Below are 19249 nucleotides of genomic sequence, written 5' to 3'. Positions count from 1 at the left end.
CGCGACTCAACTTCAACCTCGAGAGAGCTCCGCAACGACATCACCGCCCCAATTGCGCCCGCCATGGCTCCCCACGACGATACCTACCACCCGAAGGACACGCTTGCGAACACGGCGAACACAACCCTGCAGCTGTCCATCGCTGGCGCCGTCGTTGCGGGTGTGCAGAACACGCTCCGGAAGCAGAATGTTGGTGCCATGGGCATTGTTACCCGCTCGGGCGGCATAATTGCACTCTTCGGTGCGTGTCAATTGGGTCACAGACTGGAGGATTGGTAGGACTGACAGGTATACAGCGGGCGTGGGAGCCTTGTATCAATTCACAAAGGACGCAACCTCGAACCTGCGGGAGAAGGACGACACCTACGGCGAGTTCCTCGCAGGATTCATGGGCGGCACCGCAGTCGGCGTCTACAGTGTGTATTTACATATCACGTCGGGAGCTGGAACTGACAGATGTAGGGGGAAATACGCCAATGATCCTCGGGGCGGGCGCTGGGTTCGGCGTTGCCTGCGCTGCCTTCAGATATACCAACGGCCTGAGCGGCTACGCGATCAAGGAGGATGATGAGGACGAGGTCGCCCGGAAAGAGGAGATGCGCAAGTTGCGCCGGAGACCTCTCCAGGAGACCCTCGAGCAGCTTGGCGAGGGTCGAGGTATGTTCGATGTATATCAACATTTTATGCTCGCTGCTAACATCGATAGGCATCTACGGCCCCGGCTACGAGGAGCGGAGGCGTGAGCGGTTACTGGCCAAGTACGGTATCGACGTGAAGGCAGCACAGGAATAGTTCCAGTCGAAGAACGAGGACCCCACGGCCAGCCTTTGAGCGCAGGCGTGTACATATATATTTTATTGGACCTGCTACCAAGGCGTGCTTTCTTTTGTCCTGCAGCCGTCCCATGCCCGTGTTTTCCGCTCACTGCCCTACATGTTGAGACTATTATCATCATTTTCTTCCATCAGAAGTCCAATCGCTCGCAATCATGCGCGCACTCTAAGACCCCAAGCTGACCTCCCGTGTCGTTCAGTTCAATTGCATTACAAGTAATTCTCGATGTACGAGGTGCTCCTTCCCTCAACTCACACCCGTGCACGACTAAGCAAGCCGATATCAGCAGTAGCTCATTGGACGCCTCTTCCCTCCCTCGCTAGCATCAAAGCTCATCGAGCGACAGAATTCATCAACCTCAGACATCGCTCATCTAGGCCACTGGACCGCAATACGTTGCGGTCGCTCGAATATTCGATCGCGCATGTTGGTGACCGAGATACTTCAAATCCATATTCATCAGTACTGGAACGGTACGTCCGGACTTTTCAGACAAGTCACACGGACAACTTTCAAGTGTTCACAGCATAGGGATCGTCGTGTGGAGAAATTGTATCAACCGCTGACAGTTCTACTTTATTGCGCAATTACCCTTACCAACAAGTTGTCGGGATGTTGGTTCAGGGCTTCGATTGGAACGATGGTACAGCCCAAAAGACGCTCGAGTTTGGTCAGAAGACTCAACGACGCTGGAGTTAGTCGCTCTTATTCGCTACGGGGACTTCCTTTCACGGACGCACTGATTCCTTAGGGCATGGTATCCTACAACTTGGTTCTTGCTCTGCGATGCTGGTACCGCGGCTCCCAGATGGTCATTTCTACAGCTAGGCCTATTCCGGTCAATCGGCCTGCGCTTTGAGGCGCCATCGGTGGTTCAAGACTTCCATAGACATGTGCTTCCCATACAGATACTTGTCGCCCCATCATACAAGAGCGTCATGTGTAAGCAACGCTCGCGGTGTTTCGCTCAGGAGATACGGCCCGCTTTTTCTTCGCTTTGTAATGGCCCTCGCGCGCCGCAAACAAAGCCTGATTACGAGACCTAGCGAGCAACCGACTACACCACGCGTCCACAACCGACACCAGTCACCTCATCTACACAAAGCGAAGGCGTGCTGACCCATGCTCTCGGCGCAGCCACACACCCTCCATCCAATGCGCATGCATTCACCGTCGGCTAGCGAGCCAATCGGAGGCCCGATAGCTCCCGCATCACCGATGCCGTCCTGCTTGCGCCCTACAATATGCGTCAGGCTCCGGTTGCGATAGTAGGCTTGCAGGGCCCGGGAACGCTGTGTGGATGAGTGTGACGCGAGTTAGCAATCAAGGGTTGTGCTTGGTCGCCGAAAACCGAGCCCATCGTGTAAACAGCCCGTGTTAATCCCCGGCGCCTGCCCAAGCTGAGATATAACGCGTGCCTGTTGCGAGCTGGAAGGACAAGATAGATAGCTTGGTTCCCGCGACTGCATATCCCACGCATCCTTTGTTCTGTCGACAACGTTATCTGCAGCTTCCCCCGTTCGGTCTGCACACAACATCTACACCTCGATCAATAACCAGAAGAGAAGAGAAGAAACAAAAATGGTGAAACTCATCATCGGTGGTGCGACCGGCTTCGTCGCGACAGAAGTTATTCGCCAGAGTCTCTCGAACCCTAAGATCACTGCTATCTATGCGCTTGGCAGGAAACCGATTGCTGTACCTGAGGGCACGGCGCCTGGAGCAGATACGAGCAAGTTGAAGAGCTTAGTAGTCAAGGACTTTGAAAAATACCCGGAGGATGTCAAGGCGCAGCTTGCAGATGCTGATGGTGCGATCTGGTAAGTCATACCTTGATTGAAACTCTGAAGACTTGGGTGCGAGGATGGTACATGTACTGACATGTGATAATTAGGGCTCTTGCAGTCCTTCCCCAGAAAACTCGCGGCATGCCTTTCGAGGAAGTCAAGAAGATCAACCAGACATACACACTCAAGGCGCTCGAGCAGATTGAGGAGGCGCGCGCCGCAGCGGGACAGAAGGGCCCGTTTCGCTTCTTGTACATCAGTGGCCCAGACACGCCGCGTACGCCCGACGGTCCTACACCGCCGGTCTTCAAGGAGTACATCCGCTTGAAGGTAAGCATCCGCTTCTTTTCCTCTACCCTCTTGTTCAAACGGATCACTATCTAACACAAATGGTGCAACAGGGCAGAATCGAAGTCGACTGCCTCGAGTTTGCCGAGAAGCACAAGGCCAGCGGCTGGGAGGCTGGCGCCGCAAAGCCCGGTCTCGTTCTTCCCAACCCGCCGGGCCTGCTCATGACCGTCGTGGGCGCCGTGGCTGGTTTGATCGCGGGCAAGATTGGGGTCAGAGAGCTTGCAGCTGCGATGGTGGACCAGGTGTCGAATGGATTTGAGAAGGAGCCTTTGGAGAACGTGGACCTGGCGAGGATCGGAAAGAAGGCTTTGGAAGCGCAACAGGTTGCTCCTTAGAGCAAGAAGTCAGATTTGAGGAATCACAGAAAGCTCGTATGAGCATGGTTTTTATGTTGGTGATCGTAGGCGTCAAGGGTTTGCATTTCGTTGACAATGCAATTGGCATTGGTCGCTTCTAATACTTTTTCCACAACATGTTATCCTTCAGCTTTACGAGAACTATACTTCATTCCAGATGGCTGCAATCAAGAATAATAATTTGTGATGCAGAGAAGCTGAATGAGCCTGAACTAGCAAGCCCTAGCCGCGAGGTAGCTCGGACACTACGCCATCGATTGATCGAACCAGGGTTCAAAATACATATTAGGATCGGATGTTGCTCCCGATAGTTACAACGGGACCATCGACATCATGGATCGCACGTACGCGAGGCCAAGACGGCAAGCTGCGAGTCGTTCTGCCTGACGCTGCATCAATGCGCGATAGCTTCTTGTCCTGAAGCTACCCCACACCAGGCTGCAGAGTCCGACGATCGTCATCGACCACGCGACCTAGCTCTTCCGCCTTTACTCACACAACATACAAACATTGATTCTCGCCCAGAAGCTGCATCAGGACCAGCTTGAAATAAGCATCATTTTCTCTCCCAGACGACAGACGACAAGCCCAGTCCACTATGGCGCCCGCCGAAGCCTCGTTGCAAGCCCGGCCAGAGTCCGCCTCCAAAGAGCGCTTCTTCCGCTACTTTCAGCGCGAAGTAATCGGTACATGCCATGGTCCCGCCTGTGTTTTACCCATCTAACCCCTCCAGCCCTCCAAGACCAGATGTCCCGCCTCTCCTCGACCTCCCCCACCGAACGCCCCGACGCCATCGACCACTGCCTTGCGGGCATCTCGCGCCTCTCCTCCGAAGTCAAAGACGCGTCCTCGTACATCCCCGCCTACGACCAGCGCACCTACGGCGACGCCATCAAAGCCCTGCAGGAAAAGCTGCAGAATGTGAGGGCTGAATTGGGCGCGGGGCCCAAGAAGTTCAAGTTCACGACCAAGAAGAATCGCAGTGCGATTAGCATTGGGGAGGCGGCGGAGATGGCGCAGAATAGGAGGTTGCTGGGGCCGGGAGGGGGCGCATGGGATAGTTCGGCGGGGAGCTCGGCGGTAAATAGTGCGTTCTCGCCGACGCCGTTGGAGAAGCTGAGTCCCGGGGAGGAGAAGAGGGAGCTGGAGGCACTCAAGCTAGAGAAGAATGGGGCTGAGGCGGTGGGCGTGAAGGTTGAGGATCGAGATGGCGAGCACGTCGTGCTGCCGACGTCTGAAGCGCAATCGGGCAGCTCGGGCGTGGTATCGAACGTGAGGGGAAGCGTCGTCGATCTGTCTGCGCCGACCATGAGCGGTGGTTCATTTGCGACGCTGACGCTGAAGAACATCCAGAGGAGCTTGGTGGTGACTGGGCGCGTGGCGGGCCCGATTCACATGACGGATTTGAAGAACAGTGTCATCATCATGAGCTGTCGGCAATTCCGCATGCATGGGTCAAAGAAGGTGGATGTCTATTTGCATTGCTCGAGCCGGCCCATCATTGAGGATTGCGAGGATATTCGATTTGCGCCATTACCACAGATCTACGTAAGTTGGATGCTCTCAGTCTATAAACACCTGCTCACAGACAACAGATGACAGCGGACCTAACAAGTTCTACGAATCAGTGGGATCAGATCGACGACTTCAAATGGCTCAAGGCAGAAGCCAGCCCCCACTGGAGCATCTTGCCGGAGCCCGAACGTGCTCAAGAAAAACTACCTGGCCAAGACAACCAGGGTCCAGACAATATTCTTCGTGCATTCAGGGTATCTACATCCTGAAAACACCCTATCCAACTTGAAGAGTCTCAAAGCAGTACATGCTCATCCCTCACCAACCGCCCCATAGCCTCCTTTTCAAGATAAATCGCCACGTCAACGCCGGCGTCGTACCACCTGTTCGGCGGTGCTTCCACAGCCGTCGGCCGCGCCTCCATGACCTGCACACACCCATCCACTAGCGGCATAATGGGGTGTACATATGCCGGCGTCAGCCCAGTACCGAAGTCACATCCATACAGTCCCGTATGCGCCCAGCTCGTCACAATCACGTGTTGCCGTCCCAAGAACGCTTGCCACAGCCTCTGAGGCGCGAGTTCGTACGCCGTAGCGTAGATCTGGGCTGCTACGGCTGCGGGCGTGAAGCAAGAGAGGGTGGCCTTGATGCTGGATGCTATGCGCGGGAGTGCGGCAACGGAGCTGGCAACAGACCACGGAAGCGTCGTCTTTACGTTCAGCAGCGGCGAGCCCAGGAATGACGGAGATAGCGGCGGCTCGACTCGCGTGCGTAGGCCAATCGAGATATCGCAGTGCACTTCGCTGTCCACGTCCCCGTTTTCCGCGCCCCTTACGCGGTTCACAAGCGCCCAGACATGTGCCACCAGCGCATCGTGTCTGCTCAGCCTCCCGCTCCCTTTCCCACTGTTACCTCCAGCCGCAGCGCTCCATATCCGCTCCAGCTGCTCAGATGTGTAATGCACAACCACATGTCCCACCGGCGCTGAGACATCCCAACTACTCCACGGCATTGTCTCCCCCTTCCTCGCCAATGTTTTTGCCCTAGGCTCGTCCATCAATATCTCAGGCACTTGGTGTGCTCCAGGACCAAATTTCGACCCTTGCCCCGAACACCAATAATCGTACCGATGCAGCGGCAGCCTGTAAGCCTTCTCCAGGACCGCCTCATCAGGCTCTTCGTTATCCAGGCTCCGCCCCGCCCGCGAATCCAGGACACACGGCTCGAACACGGGGCCTAGTTCCGGGAGCGGCGAGTCTGTAAGAAGGGCTGCGTGTGTAGCACTCCAGTCCTTTACAAAGCGCGCAAGCGTGATGGCGTCGGCGAGACAGTGGCTAATCTTCACCCCCACCGCCGTACCTCCACACGCAAATCTCGTAACTTGCACCGCTACACTGACGTCCCAATGCTCAGCCGGGGAGAGGTACCCTGCGAGTGCGCAGGCGGGGAGGAGGACGTCCTCCCTCACCATCCCATCGCAGTCCTTTATCCCGTCTTGCGGTGGAGGCAGCGCGGCACGCATCTCGCACCCCGCCCTCGCGCTGACGAATAGAACGCCGGGATCATCACTCCTTCCCTTTCCCTCACCCTCTCCCGAGCCTGAGGCTGAGGAGCGAGAAGGTGGGAGGCCATACCGCACCTCCATCCTCCCATATCTCTCTTCATTCCTCCTCTTTCTGCCCGGGGATTCGGGTGTGTACGGCGTCATGCGCAGTTGGCCTGCCCAGTGGGGGTATGCGGAGAGAGTGTGTGCGAGGCTCTTCTTTAGGAGATCTGGGGAAAGCGGGTCTGGGATGGAAAACGGAGCCGGGGAAGGGAAGTACCACACAGCGCCGGCAGGCGTGAAGCGCGCGACCGAGGCATCGATTATAGATAGCGGCGTTGTCGTTTCTTCCCCGTGCCATGTGGCCGGATGCAGTCTCGTCTCAGACAGGATTTCTACCCTCGGCGGTGCCATGTGCATTGTTTTTTCTGGTCGATGCGTCCAGGACACGCAGAACAAGCTTTGTAGAAAGAAACAAGGCAAGGTTGGGTTTGTGGTTGGAGACTTGTGGTTTGGTTTTAGATTGTCAGTCCATGGATGGTGAGAAAAGAAAGGAGGAAGAATGGAAGGCGGATACAACTACTCGACTATGCATAGCTGGTATACCGGCACTCTCACGCAAGTTCATTCCCTAAGAAGAGCCCCGGGACTACACCGCATGCAGCGGGCTGCAGCGCGAGTCACGCCGCTGCCCGCTGCGCTCAGAATGAGTCATTCTTGCTCCACAAACGTGCAATTGAACCGTGAAGAAACACATGTCATGCATGATAATGAGAACGCCCCAGGTAGCCAGATGCGCCGTGCGCCGTGCCCTCCGCTTAGAAACATGCTGGGCGAATGCCAAAACGCCGCCCATGCGCCCCATTTACCACCCTCCATTCCGTGTCGCTGATATAGTACAACCCCCGCTCCTTCGCTCCCGCCCACCTACACCTCCAAACACTGCACCATGTAAAACAACAAATAAGCCTCCGCGCCCAGGACCTCCTTCTCACTCGCGAGCACCACCTTACTATCATCAAACATAAACCAGTCGTCCCCTTCCCTACTATAGCTGATGTAATGTCCCGAGTCAATCTTCCCTTTGTGCACGACGACGCTAGAGAGCTCGTAGATGAGGGTGTTGGCAGGGGCATTCGTGTTGTGCGAGGTGTTGCGCGGGGCGGCGTTCTTTGCGGGTGGGGGGGATGTGGAGCGGTAAGCGGTGGTGTAGGGGTATAGGTCCAGGGTCAGGGGGAAGGAGATGCGGGTTTCGAGCTTGGTGGAGGTGGATTTGGAGTGCTCGAAGCGCTGTGTGCACGTTAGCGTATGCGAAGAAAGGCATATGGGTGATGGTAAGGGGGATGGCAAGTACCTTGAGGTGGATGGGCAGCACGGGCGGCAGCTGCTTTATGCTGAGCTGCTTCGTTGCGTTCTGCCCGCCGTCGCACGTCTGGCACGTGTACTCGGCAGCGCCCAGCTTCTCGCGGCCGGTGAACCGGTCGAGGCAGCTCTGCAGCGCGATTTGGTCGTCGTCGGAGCGCTCCGACTTCTTCTTCTTCGGTAGGTTGCGAATGTCGAGGCTGAGGTCCATGTACGGGTCCAGCGCAGTGGTCGTGTTGCGGCAGTTGTCGCACGTCACGGTGCTCGAGAGTCGCCCGTAGAACGTCTGGTGCACGATGCAGTCGCAATCTTCGGTGTCGGTGGAGCCGCCGTTCTGCAGGTGCAGGGTATTGAGCATGAACTGCATGTACTCGTGGGCATCTTGCTGCTGGTATCCTGCGAGTGCCTGCGGGGGGTTAACTTGTGAAGGGGGTGTGGGAGGTAATGCGCACCTCGCCGGCGAGCCAGCTGCCCATGAGCATGTTGACTGCGCCGAAGCCCTCCGTCTTCTCGACCGAGTGGAATTCGACGAACATCTCGTCCAGCGCGCAGCTCACGCACGACTCGCGCTCACAGTCCACCGTCTTGTGTCCCTCGGAGAGATAGAAATTCCGTATGAAGGGGTTGTGTATCAACGTCTGCAAGATGACGCTCATGAAGCAGGTCTGACCCATGTTGTAGAGACCACGGAGGCCTATCGCGCGGCATGGTAGGAAGGTGGAGTTGTTCAGCACCAGCTTGTGCTCCTCGGTGGTGGTCGTGTCTTCGTATTTCCGCTTCTTGCCTGCTCTAGTCAGTGAACAGGTCCGTACATTGCTAGGTGTAGAGACCCACCCTTCTGCAGCCTTCGCTCCTCTAATAAGGGGTCGTAGATAAAGTCCTGGCAGTCGCCGCAGTATACGTTCCCGCCCCGCGACTCCACCGCTACGCCTGTCAGCATGTGCGTCCATATGCCCACGGTCTACCCACAGAATATATGCCGCTTGGAATCAATGTGCTCGTCACGGTCCGCCTCCGTCATGATATTCGGGCACTGCAGGCACAGGTACAGCGGGCGCAGCGAGACCACGGACAGGCCGTCTGTCTTTTTGTTGTACGTCTGCGCGATGATGCTCGGCTCCTCGTAGATCTTCTGCAGGATCCCGCGGTAGTGCCCGAAGGTCTGCTTGCGCGCATTCTCCATCATGGTGCGCATGTGCTCTGCGTCTGTCAGCGAGCGCCGCCACGGGGTTGCTGTAAAACGCACCGCAGCCGTAGGCAATGTGCGCCATCTGGCTGCTCGGGACAACCGCGCCTTTCGCATTTTTGATAAGTTTGGGGCTCGCCAGCGCGGACGGCTTCGCAATTGCGTCCATCTTCGTGGTGTTGAGCGTGCGGCGTGCTGCGGCGTGCAGGGTAAGGCTGACAAGAGATGCGCCGGGCCGGAGCCTCTACATGGCGCGGCAGCCCTTCCGCCGCGTGAGAGGTCGCGGTGAACAGGCAGACCGCGCGCACGCTGTACGTGTCTGGGAGTCTGCGTGTGGATTGTCTGTCCCAGTGCCGGCGGAGCTTGTCTCGTCGGTGCACCTGCATGAAACCAATGGCTTGTTCGGATAAAGTGCCACTAGCGGAGATCGACCGCGCCCCACTAAGGGCCCGCGGGCGTCCCCAAGTTCGTGCAAAAGGGCCGGCAACGTGCAGTCTTGCCGGCCGAACTGCTTCCGAACCGTAGTATACAGAAGCGAGTACGCACACAGTCGTGATTTGCTGGACAAATATTGACAGTGGCGCTGCCCCGCTAGGACCGGCCGTGCATCACTCTCTGAGTCTACCGACTCTCCACCGACAGTGACCTATACCGCCAGCCAGCTACCGTTTAAAACTTGGTATATATACAATTTTGTTTCCCCTATTCATCATATCATAAAACCAATCGGCAACGTGGCGGAGTGGTTATCGCGTAGCACTCGAATCAGAGACGATATCGATATGCTATTCCTTCGGGAGCGCATGTTCGAATCATGCCGTTGTCGATCTTTTTGCAAAACTCAGGCGCAATCGGATGGTTGGTTGTGGAGATGTGTGTCACTGCCGGTCGTGTTGGCTGATACTAGCAAACCCTTTTCTTTTTTTTTGGACTCGGTAGAATACGGGCACGAGCGGGGCGCGGCAGCTAGAGAGAAGAACAAGAAACGCTCCGTTGCTATGACGTTCGTCTGAATGAAGGCAGAAACATTGGCAGTTGTGTTGCGATCTTGGTGTAATCCATGTCGCTGTCGCATATTGGTTGTGATCCCTCGCTCGTGGGACGTCAACTATAACCTGCAAAGAAGCTGCTCACCGAATTTCCCCATGGCCTTGACAATGTCAGAGGATATAGGAGTATTCTAATTTGTGAATGTCGGTCGTGGCTGTCGAGTCCGTCGATTTCGGAACATACAACCCAAAATGCACTGTCGTCGACAAGAAATAGGAATCTTTCAGCTCCTACTGGAACATGCACGCTAGCCTGTTATATTCCGAGTTTGCAAAGATCAAACAGAGCGAGTCTTGTCGGGGTAAGGTGCGCGCCTACATATCCGTTCCTTGTGTTAGCCGCTGTCATGCTAGGCATAGAAAGCCGGGATATTATCAACCTGCTCCGATGACAGATATCGTGCGCTAGGGCAGTCCTTGCTCTACCCAGGTTCCTAGAGTTGGAAGGCAAGAATGATGAGATTAGTTCTGTGCGCACGGAAGCAACATAAATGGAGGTGAACTGTTCAAAGCGGTTTAATGTCCACATGGCATCAGGGAACAAAGGACGGGGTGTAAGTGTGGGAAGCGCCTCAGCGGAGGTTGTTATGTCAACGAAACCGTTCGTGGTAGATGCTTGAAGAGCAAATATCGAATTTGCTAGATTACGTCTTGTCTGAACTCAGGTGTGTAAGTTAGAGATCGCTTTATCGACATAATGCATCCTAGGTTGACACGGTGACGCAAGCAGATGTATCGCGGAATAATTCTGCTTGCAAACACACAGCCAGACTACTCTAAGCGTACCCACAAGATCCATCGTGCGTGCCATAGCAGTTATTCATATATGAGAGTGCCTCTCACATCTTCGCACGCTGCCTATCCACCGCTCGCATCTTTCATGCGACACATCCACCCGAAAAGAAGAAGACTTACTCCTTCATCCCCCTCGCCATCTCAATATCCTTCTCATCCAGCTCCCTAATAACACCCGTATCCGCAATCTTCCCCGTCATCGCCGCCACCCCAACCTCCTTCATATACCCAAGCAGCCCGACCTGCGTCAGGTAATACACCACATACTTCGGCCTAAACTCAATCAGCGTCATGCGCGGGTCGTCGGCGCTGCCGTCGTGCTTTCCATCGCCAAGATCGCCGAACCAAGCGCGAATAGGAGACGACCAGACGTCTTTGATGCGGGCGTCGGTGTTGGAGACGGTGGTTGCGGTGCCCGAGAGCGAGATCCAGTCCTGCGTCTTGGAGTCTTGGAAGGTCACCTGGCATTCTTTGTTTTCGCTGAGGTCGGAGAATTTGGAGGAGTGGCCGTTGGAGAGGAAGAGGATGTCGGGGCCGACCCGCTTGCCGACGGCCATGGAGCGTCCGACGGGGCCTGTGGGGGTTGTTAGTGTGTACAAACGAGGACGGATGTGGGGGTGAGGGAGGCAACGTACCAACGCCGTTGCGGTATGTGCTCAGCATGCCGATCTTCTTGCCGTCGATCATGTTGTAGAGGTCCTTGATCTGCTGCTCTTTGGGTGTGTCATTGTCGTACTGCTTTGCGACGGAGGGGTCGGTGTGCGAGTTAACCTCGCCTTGGTTGAGGGTCTCGGGCATCTTCAATAAAGTTCCAGTAGAGAAGTGTCTTGTATTGCTGAAAGTATACCTGGATGAAGCTTTCAAGAAAGATGATTTCTGGAAGGTAGAATATGTGCGTAAAGAGCGAACTGGAAACACTCTGATGATATACATGCTTACAGACTACATACGATGCAAACTATGCGATTGGAAGACTTTTTCCGAGTAAGGTAGAAGCCAGCGATGTGACGTGTACATAAAGCCATGATCGCGCGTTTGGAGCTATACACGGCTGCCGACCCGAGTATGGATGACGCTGGCTTTAATATTGTTCCACACGTCATGCCAAGAGGTCGTGACTCCGGGGTTCTGTCGACTTTGGCACTGCTATGAGAGCGCACGTATATCGTTGTATTCTCTTTAAGATATGAGCGATGAGGTTGAGATGGGCGTGGTGTAGGTTGGTCTGAGGAAGGAATGGTTGATCGCAAGTGCGAAGGAGTCTAGTACCCAAAACACGCGCAAACTTCTACGAAGTGCATGTCCCAGCTAAATGACATCAACTCCTGGACAGTTCAACAAGAAAACCGATCCCTACACTCAGCATCGTACGCCTTCGGCCGCTCCATCTTTACATGTACCAGCTCGCGCATCTGTTTTTCCATCTCATCATCCATCTCATCATCTCCATCCTCATGCAGCGCATTTCAAAAAATAGCATCCATATCGAAACTTTTCCTAATCCCGTAATCAAACCAGACTATCTTCGTCACCCAAGACTCACGCATTCGTGCAGAAAGGGGCTGCACGCTCGTATCCCCAAGATCCGCCTTCCCCTCTACCCGCTGCAACGCGCGCAAGAACTGTTCCAATCTCGGCCCATACCTCACCACAAACTTTTCCATCGAATGCTTCCACAGCCACATGTTCGGTCCCAAGAGGAGAAGCCACTACGGTTGACCATACGCAAACTGCGCAGGCATCGTATCCGTGAACTCCCAATCCAGCACCGCAGTTATCCGTAGTATGTCCGGATCCGCGAACATGTTCGTAAGCTGTAGGTCGTCACAGTAAAGTTTGAATGGCCTGAAGTCATCCATGCAGTACTTGGAGATGAGATCCTTGAACTTGTGTCGCGCCATGAAACGCTTTTTGGCATCTGTTCGGGTCTCAGCCAGGTTCCGCTGGATGCAGAGATGGAGGTGTTCGTCGGTGAGGTGGTGGAGGAATGATTTTCAACCCTTCGGCCACACAGCCACGAGAAGCTTTGCAGACACTGATACATTACTGAAACTTCTCAACGAAGTTATATCGACCCACCCGAACATCTCCCACCACGTGTCCATCCTCATAGGATAGACATCTCATCATCCGCCCATTCCCCTCCCCCTCTCCAAAACACCAGCCTTCAACTTCTCCACTACCTCCCTCCCAAGCCACCTCAGCCTCCCATCTCCACTACCCGCCACTCCCTCCGCCCACTCAAATACACCCCTGACCTCCCATAGATCTCGCGCCCGCATACTCCCGCCCAACCGCTGGAGTACGAGCCTATGGTCCACAACCGTGGCCCCGCCATCTAGGAACGCGCTGCTGTGCGGGTCTGCGGGGAGGATTAGACCGACGTCTGCTTTGGAGAACGCCGAGAGGGAAGGCAGACTGAAGAGCCAGTGCCACATGGAGGCTGCGGCGCGCTTAGAGGCGGCGTCGTTGAGCGCGACGAGCGTCCCCGCGAAGGTGGTGGCTTCCATGTCGTGCGGGGCGCGGCGGCGCACGTTGAGCGTCTGGGTCGCGCGGAAGTGCGATAGATGCGCGGGGTTAAGCGTAAATGCGAGTGTCGCGGGCCAATAGGCCGGATCGGCCGTTTCGACGCGCTCGATGGTGTGCAGATCAGGGAGGAGGCAGGGCGCTGTCATGGCGAGTGGCTTGTCGGGCGGTGTATCGCTCGTGTGGACAAGTATGGGAGCAGTGAAGGCTTTACCCGTATCCACATCGCGGACAACAAGGCAGCGCGGTTCAGCTGCCAGCACCCAGAAGTGGCGGAAGGCCTGGAGGTGGGCGCGGGAGTCCTGCACGTCAGTGGGGAAGATGGGATAGAAAGCACATATGAGGGCGGCGAGAGCCTTGTTAGAGGTGCTGAAGGTGTAGGTGCCACCGCCGAGAAAGAGAACACCGATCGCCATATGCGCCGCGAGGTGTGAGCCGTAGGCGATATCGGGGCCGACTTGGGCGTGGAGAGCGCGCAGACGTCGGAAAAGCGCCAAATCGCCTGTACCGGCCATGACGGTGGCGACGGAGAGGGCGAGGAGGTCCTGGCAGTTGCGGACGGTGTTACGGGCGAGGCGAGAGTCGTAGCGAAGAGCTGGTAGTCTGCTGATGCGCATGAACTGGTCTAGGTATCGGATGAGGAAGTCGCGGACTTGTACGTCGCCTGTGCCCGCGTGTTTTAGAGCGATGCTCCACAGAAGCCCAGCCAAGATATTGAAAAAGGGCATCTGCTCGCTGCGCAGTTTGTTTATGTTTCGTAGGCTGTGGTGCTCGTGATATTCTTGCGGGAGGTTCTTGATAATCCACGCATTGTCGACGTGGATATTGTCCCACATGATAAGGTGCTTCGCGAGCGTCCGAAGTAGAAAGATGTCAGGACGGACGTAGTCGAACTGAGGAAGAGTGTCTGGCACGTCAATCTTACGGGCGACCGCTTCGTCATGTGTTTTCATGAATATGAGTGTGATGGCTATCACTGCTCCAGCCGTTGCTTGATCAAGGATGTGCACAACGTTGACCGGTTTTGGGGCTACTGCGACCGAAAGAAGACGCTCTACGATCCGCATATCGTGTAGTCCCAGTAAATCTCTGCCTTTGCCAATGTTGATAAATCCCAAGGCGAATCCAGCAGCCAATCGGTATGCTTCGTCACGAAGACCGTCGGGAGGCTCAGATGGATCTGGTTCGTCCACATGCTCAACCTCAGACAACATCACCTCACTCATCCGGCGATGCTGAGTGTTGTAGTACAACAAGCCGATGCCCATCAAGCCCGTGGTCTGAGTGTAAGGTGACAGGTTCAGCTCAGCCGCTCCAGGTGGTAACATACGCGTTACGTGGACAGACAACAGCCGAGTGACGAGTGTGTCCATGGTGCCCATGTATGATGCTGAGAGACCAAGCAGCAAACCAACCGATGTCATCGTATGCTTGGGTGTGAGGTACTTGAAAGAGAGCCATTTGGCGATGGTTTTCAAGTGGCCATTGAGGCCTAGACCGAGCAGCAGTCCGGCATGCCTGTTCGAGACTTCGGCAGGTTTGTTATACATGATCCAAGAAGTGTCTATACCTTGCGCATCCCTTGAGATGCTCAGCCCGGCTGAAACACCTTGGTTGAAGAACGCCCAGAAGAACTTTTCTTCTGAGTAAGTCGTGCGATCAGCTGTGACCACATTGCCCATGGGCTTCATGATGCAGGACGTCGAAAAGCCGGCTAACAAGAACTTTTCGGTCAAGAGAGGCTTCTTGCTGCTAAACTTCAACATCGAGCTGCCGACAGGAAGCGCAAGCGTGCGAACCATGACCCACTGCACGAGTATCTTTTGTCCTTCCAATATGGCTTGTTCGTCAGCTCTATGGTCATATCCATAGAACGCAATTGACGGCTTCATCGGTTCCACTAGTGTATGTGCTTCCATGTAACGGCGATCTTCTCGGAATATTAGCCTGGTGATGGCGTGACGATCGGACTCTGCCATTGATATCAGCCCCTCAGAGCGCTCGGCATTCTCACAGATGGTATGGATGTCTCGTGCGGATGATGCTGGCTGCAGGGAGGCGTCTGTGGAACCGCTGTACAGGTGTGACTCTTGCGTAGAGTCATGCAGTGGCGCTAATGTGAGGTCAAGATCTTCTCTTCCTATAAGTCGAAGCAACGACCCGGACCACGTCGCGGGAGGATTTGCTTGACATCTGGTGATTGCTTCCATAAGAGGCGCTTGCGCAGATTCAGGCAAGGTGGAAAGTATTTGGGTACTGAGGCCGCACTGTTCGATGAGCTCCACGGCTTTCCGGGGACCCGCGCTTGCATCCAGCTCTCGGAAGAACTTCTGCAGAGCAACTGTCCGAGGGGTCACACTAGAAATTACCTCGTCTATGTTGACTGATGAGTGTGGAGAAGCTTTGGATTTCTGGACGAGTTTTGCCAGTGTGGGGAAGGGCACACAGACCTGAGCACCTGCGACAGTGCTGATCCATTCTAATATTGAAGGCGGTGCTTCCCACGGCTGAGTATGCAGTCTTACACTGTGTAGGAAACTGGACTCTTCGTATGTCCAATCCTCTCCGGATGCTCCGTCCAGGTCGTAGTAGCCTCCTTGCCGACGACCCCACAGATCCCAACGTAGCCAGTGTCCGAGTTGGGCAAGCACAGGTGCCAGGTTGCCAATCTTCGAGGTCGAAGCATCGGAGGAAAGGGCACTTAGCTTGAGTTCCTCACGGAAAAGGTGCAGAATAACGATGGCTTCGGATAGTGTTGAGATGCGCAGGTCCTGCTTCCCAGAGGGAGACAAATGTTGCCAATGGCCACTTGCTACTTTCCCCATTGCTGATTGATTGAACTTGCGTGCGAGTTCAGCACTGGTAATGAGTAAATCTTCCTTGCATGCAATCTGTTTCGAGATCGGTGGCAGCTGATCAAGGGACTTGCGCTTGGACGGCGGACTCATGCTGGTGCTGACAGAGGCAGGTTTCGAGTGTTGCACCCACTCCCAGGGAGCAGATTTCCAGGCCTTTGCATGTGGTGCTGTAGATTGACGGTTGCACATTAACCTCCAAGCCGATGATTCGGCGTCCTCGCTATGGTCTTGGGAACGGCCGGTGTTGCGTCTGAGACCGGAACGCCCACGCTGAGTGTGCTTTCTCGTCCTCTCGTCGATAAAAGGTGTTGCCAAGGTGAACAGCGTTGCAACGAAGGCTAACCAGTCGGCGTTGGCCAAAGAGGCTTGCTGCTTCGAGAGGTCTTTGCGTATGTCCCACCATACATCAAGCAGAAGATCGCCAGTATGGTTAGGTAGAATGGTTCGTAAGACACGGAAGAGATCTGTGACTAGTGCATCCGCTGGTTGAAGACGGATCTGGGTCTGATGTCTTCGCCCCTCTCCATCCACAATGTCAAACGACCCATTTGGACCAGCCGACACCAGCCGCTGCAGTGGTTTTGAAAGAGTGATGGTTCTCTTGAGTCCTGCTGTCACTCTTGACTGCTCATCTTGAAGAATTGCGTAAGGGCTAAACAGTCTGACAGTGTCTATGCTAAACTTGGAGGGTAGATGAGTGCCCCAGCCTGCCGAAACGGAGAGGCAGCGCGTGCCCAGATTGTCTAAAGTGAGAGACACAACACGTTCTACGTGTCCGTCTCCCACTTTGATAAGATCCTGACATCCATCCAACTCTTTCAACTGGACGAATCTCGGAACGCACGCATACCGCGGAGGCGCACTGTTTGATCCTCCGGACTGAGAAGCAGCAGCAGAGGGCGACAACCGCTTCCGGGTAATTGCAAGTTCGCACTCCAAGGGGTGCCGTAGGGAAGAATGTATGAGGTACATATACGTCTTTCGCTCGTGTAATGTTGCAGAATTGAAGGGTGCTGCTGATAAAACTGCCTTTGCTATGGGCTAAATGCGCTTGTCAGAAGGCGATAGCCATACATGCGTCGGAGCGTGCACTTACGTTGGAGGAGGATGCAAAGTCTCGTAAGGCAAACCGACCAGCTTGAAGATATTGCTGCACCGGGATCCTGGCAACTTCCGTCATAACTAATTCCTTTCGGAGTCCATCAATGGATCCTTGGTCAGTATTGGCCTCAAGCGGTGCGAAGAGATCGTCAAGCTCGTCGTAGTCTTCGATGGTATCAAACGTGTCGTCCATGGTTTCGTCAAACGTGTCGTCCATTGAAACATTGCTCAAGCTTATTCGCGAGGTTATGCTCCCAGGAGTAGATGCCCGATGGCGATGTTGCGAATACCCCCCAAAGCTTGTGCGATCGGTGCCCAAAGAAAGCCGACTTCGTTGACTGGCACCAAATGAGGCCGAGAAACTTCCACCCAGGCTGTGGCGCTGGGTTGCCATATCTTGGAAAGCTGTTTTATCAAAACTTGTGGAGAGTTCAGTGCGGGACAGCAGGGAGCTGACTCGCCTGGACTCCTTCTGTTGGCGCGTAGGATCGAAATCTGGATTGAGCCGTGACGCAAGAGCATCTTCCACAGCCTGGTCAGAGAGACGTTCCCTTGTCTGTGTGCTCTTCTGGAATGAAGAAGTCTGCGTTTTACTTCGTGTGCCGCCGAAGCTCTCTCTCACTCTATCGTGTCCTCGGACAGCTGGAGTCGTCGCACCGGTACCTGGGGCGGTGGGACCGTACGAACTACGGCGACGTAACTTCGCAGCAGACTGAGGCGCATGATGTTTCCGAGAATGGGAGATTGATTTAGGCTCGAGGTAGGCAGCCGACCAGATGGTAAATACATTCGTCTCATAGTTTGCTGTGACGACCAAGAGCAAGGGTTTGTCATTTCCGCTTCGATCGAAGAGCACCTCATTCTGAGGCGAGACGTATATGATTTCTTCTGCTTTGTCAACAGCCTCCAATTTCCGATGGCCGGAGCCATTGAAGGTTAGAAGGCTGCCCCTCTCATTGCCCGGAACAGCATGAACCACAAGACCTAGTTCAGCAAGAGGATCAGTGAACGAGTAGAGTCTCGGCAGGCCTTCGGTGTGGGATGCCGTGGATCCCCTTGCCAGCTCTTCCAGATACCAGGGTGTCTGGACCTGCCTTGCGCCCAAGCTCAGTCGCGACGGCCCCAAAGAGGAGCCCTGACGGCGAAAGGGCTGGCCGAAACTCTGCGAGAAGTTCTGGGACAAGAAGGGTTGAGGGTTGGACAGAAATGAATTGGGCGGGACAGAAGGCACCTGCGGGCTTGCCGGCACAGGCTGTGAAGGTGCTGTCTTCCTCTGCAGCAAGAGGCCGCGGGCGGCAGGAAACGCGCGTTCGACCTCGAATGGGAGATTGACTACATGTGTGGCGCCTGAAAGAAAGAAAACGTGGGCTTGAGATTTGAGTATCACCACCAGCGCCCGCGATCTGCCCTCGACTGTGCGCGGGGCTTGGTCGGCAGGCGAGTTTGGGTCTGTCGCCGGCTGGGTCCCTTGAGTGAGATGGGTCCAGCTCGGTGCGGCGTCTGGCGTGTCGGCTGGAGCAGCAGAGACAGCTTCTTCAGTCGGAAACCAGGTAAGCAGCGCCTGGACGACTCGCTCTTTCTCAATGGTGAAGTTGAACACTTTGCGCACAACGCCTCCACGGGCCCAGACCGCATGGTATTGGGTGGTCACGACCTCGTCCTCAGGCGCGTCGGGGCTCTCGTGGTATGTCTCCCAGACATAGTCGCGCTCGGTGGGGTCGGCGGGGAGGATGGCCTCAGCGATGAGGTACGGCAGCGCGGCGGGCTTGCGGACGCCGATCGATTGTAGAGCAGCCATGCGGACGCTCGCTTCGCGGCATGGAGGATGCGTGCGTGCTGGTTCCTGGGGCGAGGGGGGTTGCTTTCGCGGGCGGGGCTGCACGCCCAAGCAGTGCAGGTGAACGAGGGTGACGCGACTGTCTGGAACGCGACTTCCCGTGCGTGCGCCTAGACTTCTGTTCACAGCTCCGCAGCACCTCCGTC

The 19249-nt window shown here is 55.4% G+C and overlaps 7 protein-coding genes and 1 non-coding gene across 8 annotated transcripts; 4 read left to right on the top strand and 4 right to left on the bottom strand.

Moving 5' to 3' along the window:
• The first annotated feature begins 58 nt into the window (after positions 1 to 58).
• CC84DRAFT_1263940 (uncharacterized protein) lies at positions 59 to 957 on the top strand. The gene is made up of 4 exons (XM_018185272.1): positions 59 to 241; positions 297 to 416; positions 463 to 657; positions 707 to 957. The coding sequence occupies exons 1-4, from the start codon at positions 64 to 66 to the stop codon at positions 790 to 792; spliced, it is 579 nt and encodes a 192-aa protein (XP_018029914.1). The 5' UTR covers positions 59 to 63; the 3' UTR covers positions 793 to 957.
• Positions 958 to 2415: 1458 nt separating this feature from the next.
• Positions 2416 to 3307, top strand: CC84DRAFT_1103777 (uncharacterized protein; the record flags this gene model as incomplete). Its single annotated transcript, XM_018175028.1, has 3 exons — positions 2416 to 2654; positions 2729 to 2951; positions 3023 to 3307. 3 exons carry the CDS (start codon positions 2416 to 2418, stop codon positions 3305 to 3307), a joined length of 747 nt encoding a protein of 248 aa, XP_018029913.1.
• Positions 3308 to 4075: 768 nt separating this feature from the next.
• CC84DRAFT_1190968 (TBCC-domain-containing protein) lies at positions 4076 to 5112 on the top strand (the record flags this gene model as incomplete). Its single annotated transcript, XM_018181157.1, has 2 exons — positions 4076 to 4876; positions 4924 to 5112. The coding sequence occupies 2 exons, from the start codon at positions 4076 to 4078 to the stop codon at positions 5110 to 5112; spliced, it is 990 nt and encodes a 329-aa protein (XP_018029912.1).
• A 26-nt stretch (positions 5113 to 5138) lies between these two features.
• On the bottom strand, positions 5139 to 6803 carry CC84DRAFT_1103478 (uncharacterized protein; the record flags this gene model as incomplete). The annotated part of the gene is made up of 2 exons (XM_018175016.1): positions 5139 to 6422; positions 6486 to 6803. 2 exons carry the CDS (start codon positions 6801 to 6803, stop codon positions 5139 to 5141), a joined length of 1602 nt encoding a protein of 533 aa, XP_018029911.1.
• Positions 6804 to 7146: 343 nt separating this feature from the next.
• CC84DRAFT_1156414 (ubiquitin carboxyl-terminal hydrolase-like protein 22) lies at positions 7147 to 9311 on the bottom strand. Its single transcript, XM_018176974.1, has 6 exons — positions 8998 to 9311; positions 8721 to 8951; positions 8586 to 8675; positions 8204 to 8535; positions 7744 to 8157; positions 7147 to 7679 (listed from the first exon to the last, which is right to left on the bottom strand). The coding sequence occupies exons 1-6, from the start codon at positions 9104 to 9106 to the stop codon at positions 7317 to 7319; spliced, it is 1539 nt and encodes a 512-aa protein (XP_018029910.1). The 5' UTR covers positions 9107 to 9311; the 3' UTR covers positions 7147 to 7316.
• A 354-nt stretch (positions 9312 to 9665) lies between these two features.
• Positions 9666 to 9763, top strand: CC84DRAFT_t104. Its single transcript has one exon. It is a non-coding gene; the product is annotated as a tRNA-Ser (tRNA).
• Positions 9764 to 10903: 1140 nt separating this feature from the next.
• CC84DRAFT_1130292 (uncharacterized protein) lies at positions 10904 to 11579 on the bottom strand (the record flags this gene model as incomplete). Its single annotated transcript, XM_018175855.1, has 2 exons — positions 10904 to 11355; positions 11417 to 11579. Coding segments are annotated over 2 exons (615 nt in total), but the record flags the coding sequence as incomplete, so codon positions are not given.
• A 778-nt stretch (positions 11580 to 12357) lies between these two features.
• On the bottom strand, positions 12358 to 19157 carry CC84DRAFT_1263935 (uncharacterized protein). The gene is made up of 3 exons (XM_018185271.1): positions 17262 to 19157; positions 13066 to 17206; positions 12358 to 12699 (listed from the first exon to the last, which is right to left on the bottom strand). Exons 1-3 carry the CDS (start codon positions 19062 to 19064, stop codon positions 12491 to 12493), a joined length of 6153 nt encoding a protein of 2050 aa, XP_018029908.1. The 5' UTR covers positions 19065 to 19157; the 3' UTR covers positions 12358 to 12490.
• Positions 19158 to 19249: the final 92 nt, after the last annotated feature.

Source organism: Paraphaeosphaeria sporulosa (genome assembly GCF_001642045.1).
Source record: "Paraphaeosphaeria sporulosa strain AP3s5-JAC2a unplaced genomic scaffold CC84scaffold_14, whole genome shotgun sequence".
NCBI classification, from domain to species: Eukaryota; Fungi; Ascomycota; class Dothideomycetes; order Pleosporales; family Didymosphaeriaceae; genus Paraphaeosphaeria; species Paraphaeosphaeria sporulosa.
The sequence above is the reverse complement of the archived record's forward strand: the minus strand, read 5'-3'. Positions and strand labels throughout refer to the sequence as shown.

What these genes read in the sequence shown, in the direction of transcription:
- CC84DRAFT_1263935 (XM_018185271.1), bottom strand. Translation starts at nt 19,064, where the DNA reads ATGGCTGCTCTACAATCGATCGGCGTCCGCAAGCCCGCCGCGCTGCCG. An exon ending in ACTTTGCATCCTCCTCCAAC is followed by an intron (nt 17,207 to 17,261) that starts GTAAGTGCACGC and finishes AAGCGCATTTAG; the next exon opens with CCCATAGCAAAGGCAGTTTT. An exon ending in ACTCCAGCGGTTGGGCGGGA is followed by an intron (nt 12,700 to 13,065) that starts GTATGCGGGCGC and finishes AGACCCGAACAG; the next exon opens with ATGCCAAAAAGCGTTTCATG.
- CC84DRAFT_1263940 (XM_018185272.1), top strand. Translation starts at nt 64, where the DNA reads ATGGCTCCCCACGACGATACCTACCACCCGAAGGACACGCTTGCGAAC. An exon ending in CGGCATAATTGCACTCTTCG is followed by an intron (nt 242 to 296) that starts GTGCGTGTCAAT and finishes ACAGGTATACAG; the next exon opens with CGGGCGTGGGAGCCTTGTAT. An exon ending in CACCGCAGTCGGCGTCTACA is followed by an intron (nt 417 to 462) that starts GTGTGTATTTAC and finishes TGACAGATGTAG; the next exon opens with GGGGAAATACGCCAATGATC.
- CC84DRAFT_1156414 (XM_018176974.1), bottom strand. Translation starts at nt 9,106, where the DNA reads ATGGACGCAATTGCGAAGCCGTCCGCGCTGGCGAGCCCCAAACTTATC. An exon ending in GCACATTGCCTACGGCTGCG is followed by an intron (nt 8,952 to 8,997) that starts GTGCGTTTTACA and finishes TGACAGACGCAG; the next exon opens with AGCACATGCGCACCATGATG. An exon ending in TGCTGCCCATCCACCTCAAG is followed by an intron (nt 7,680 to 7,743) that starts GTACTTGCCATC and finishes ACGTGCACACAG; the next exon opens with CGCTTCGAGCACTCCAAATC.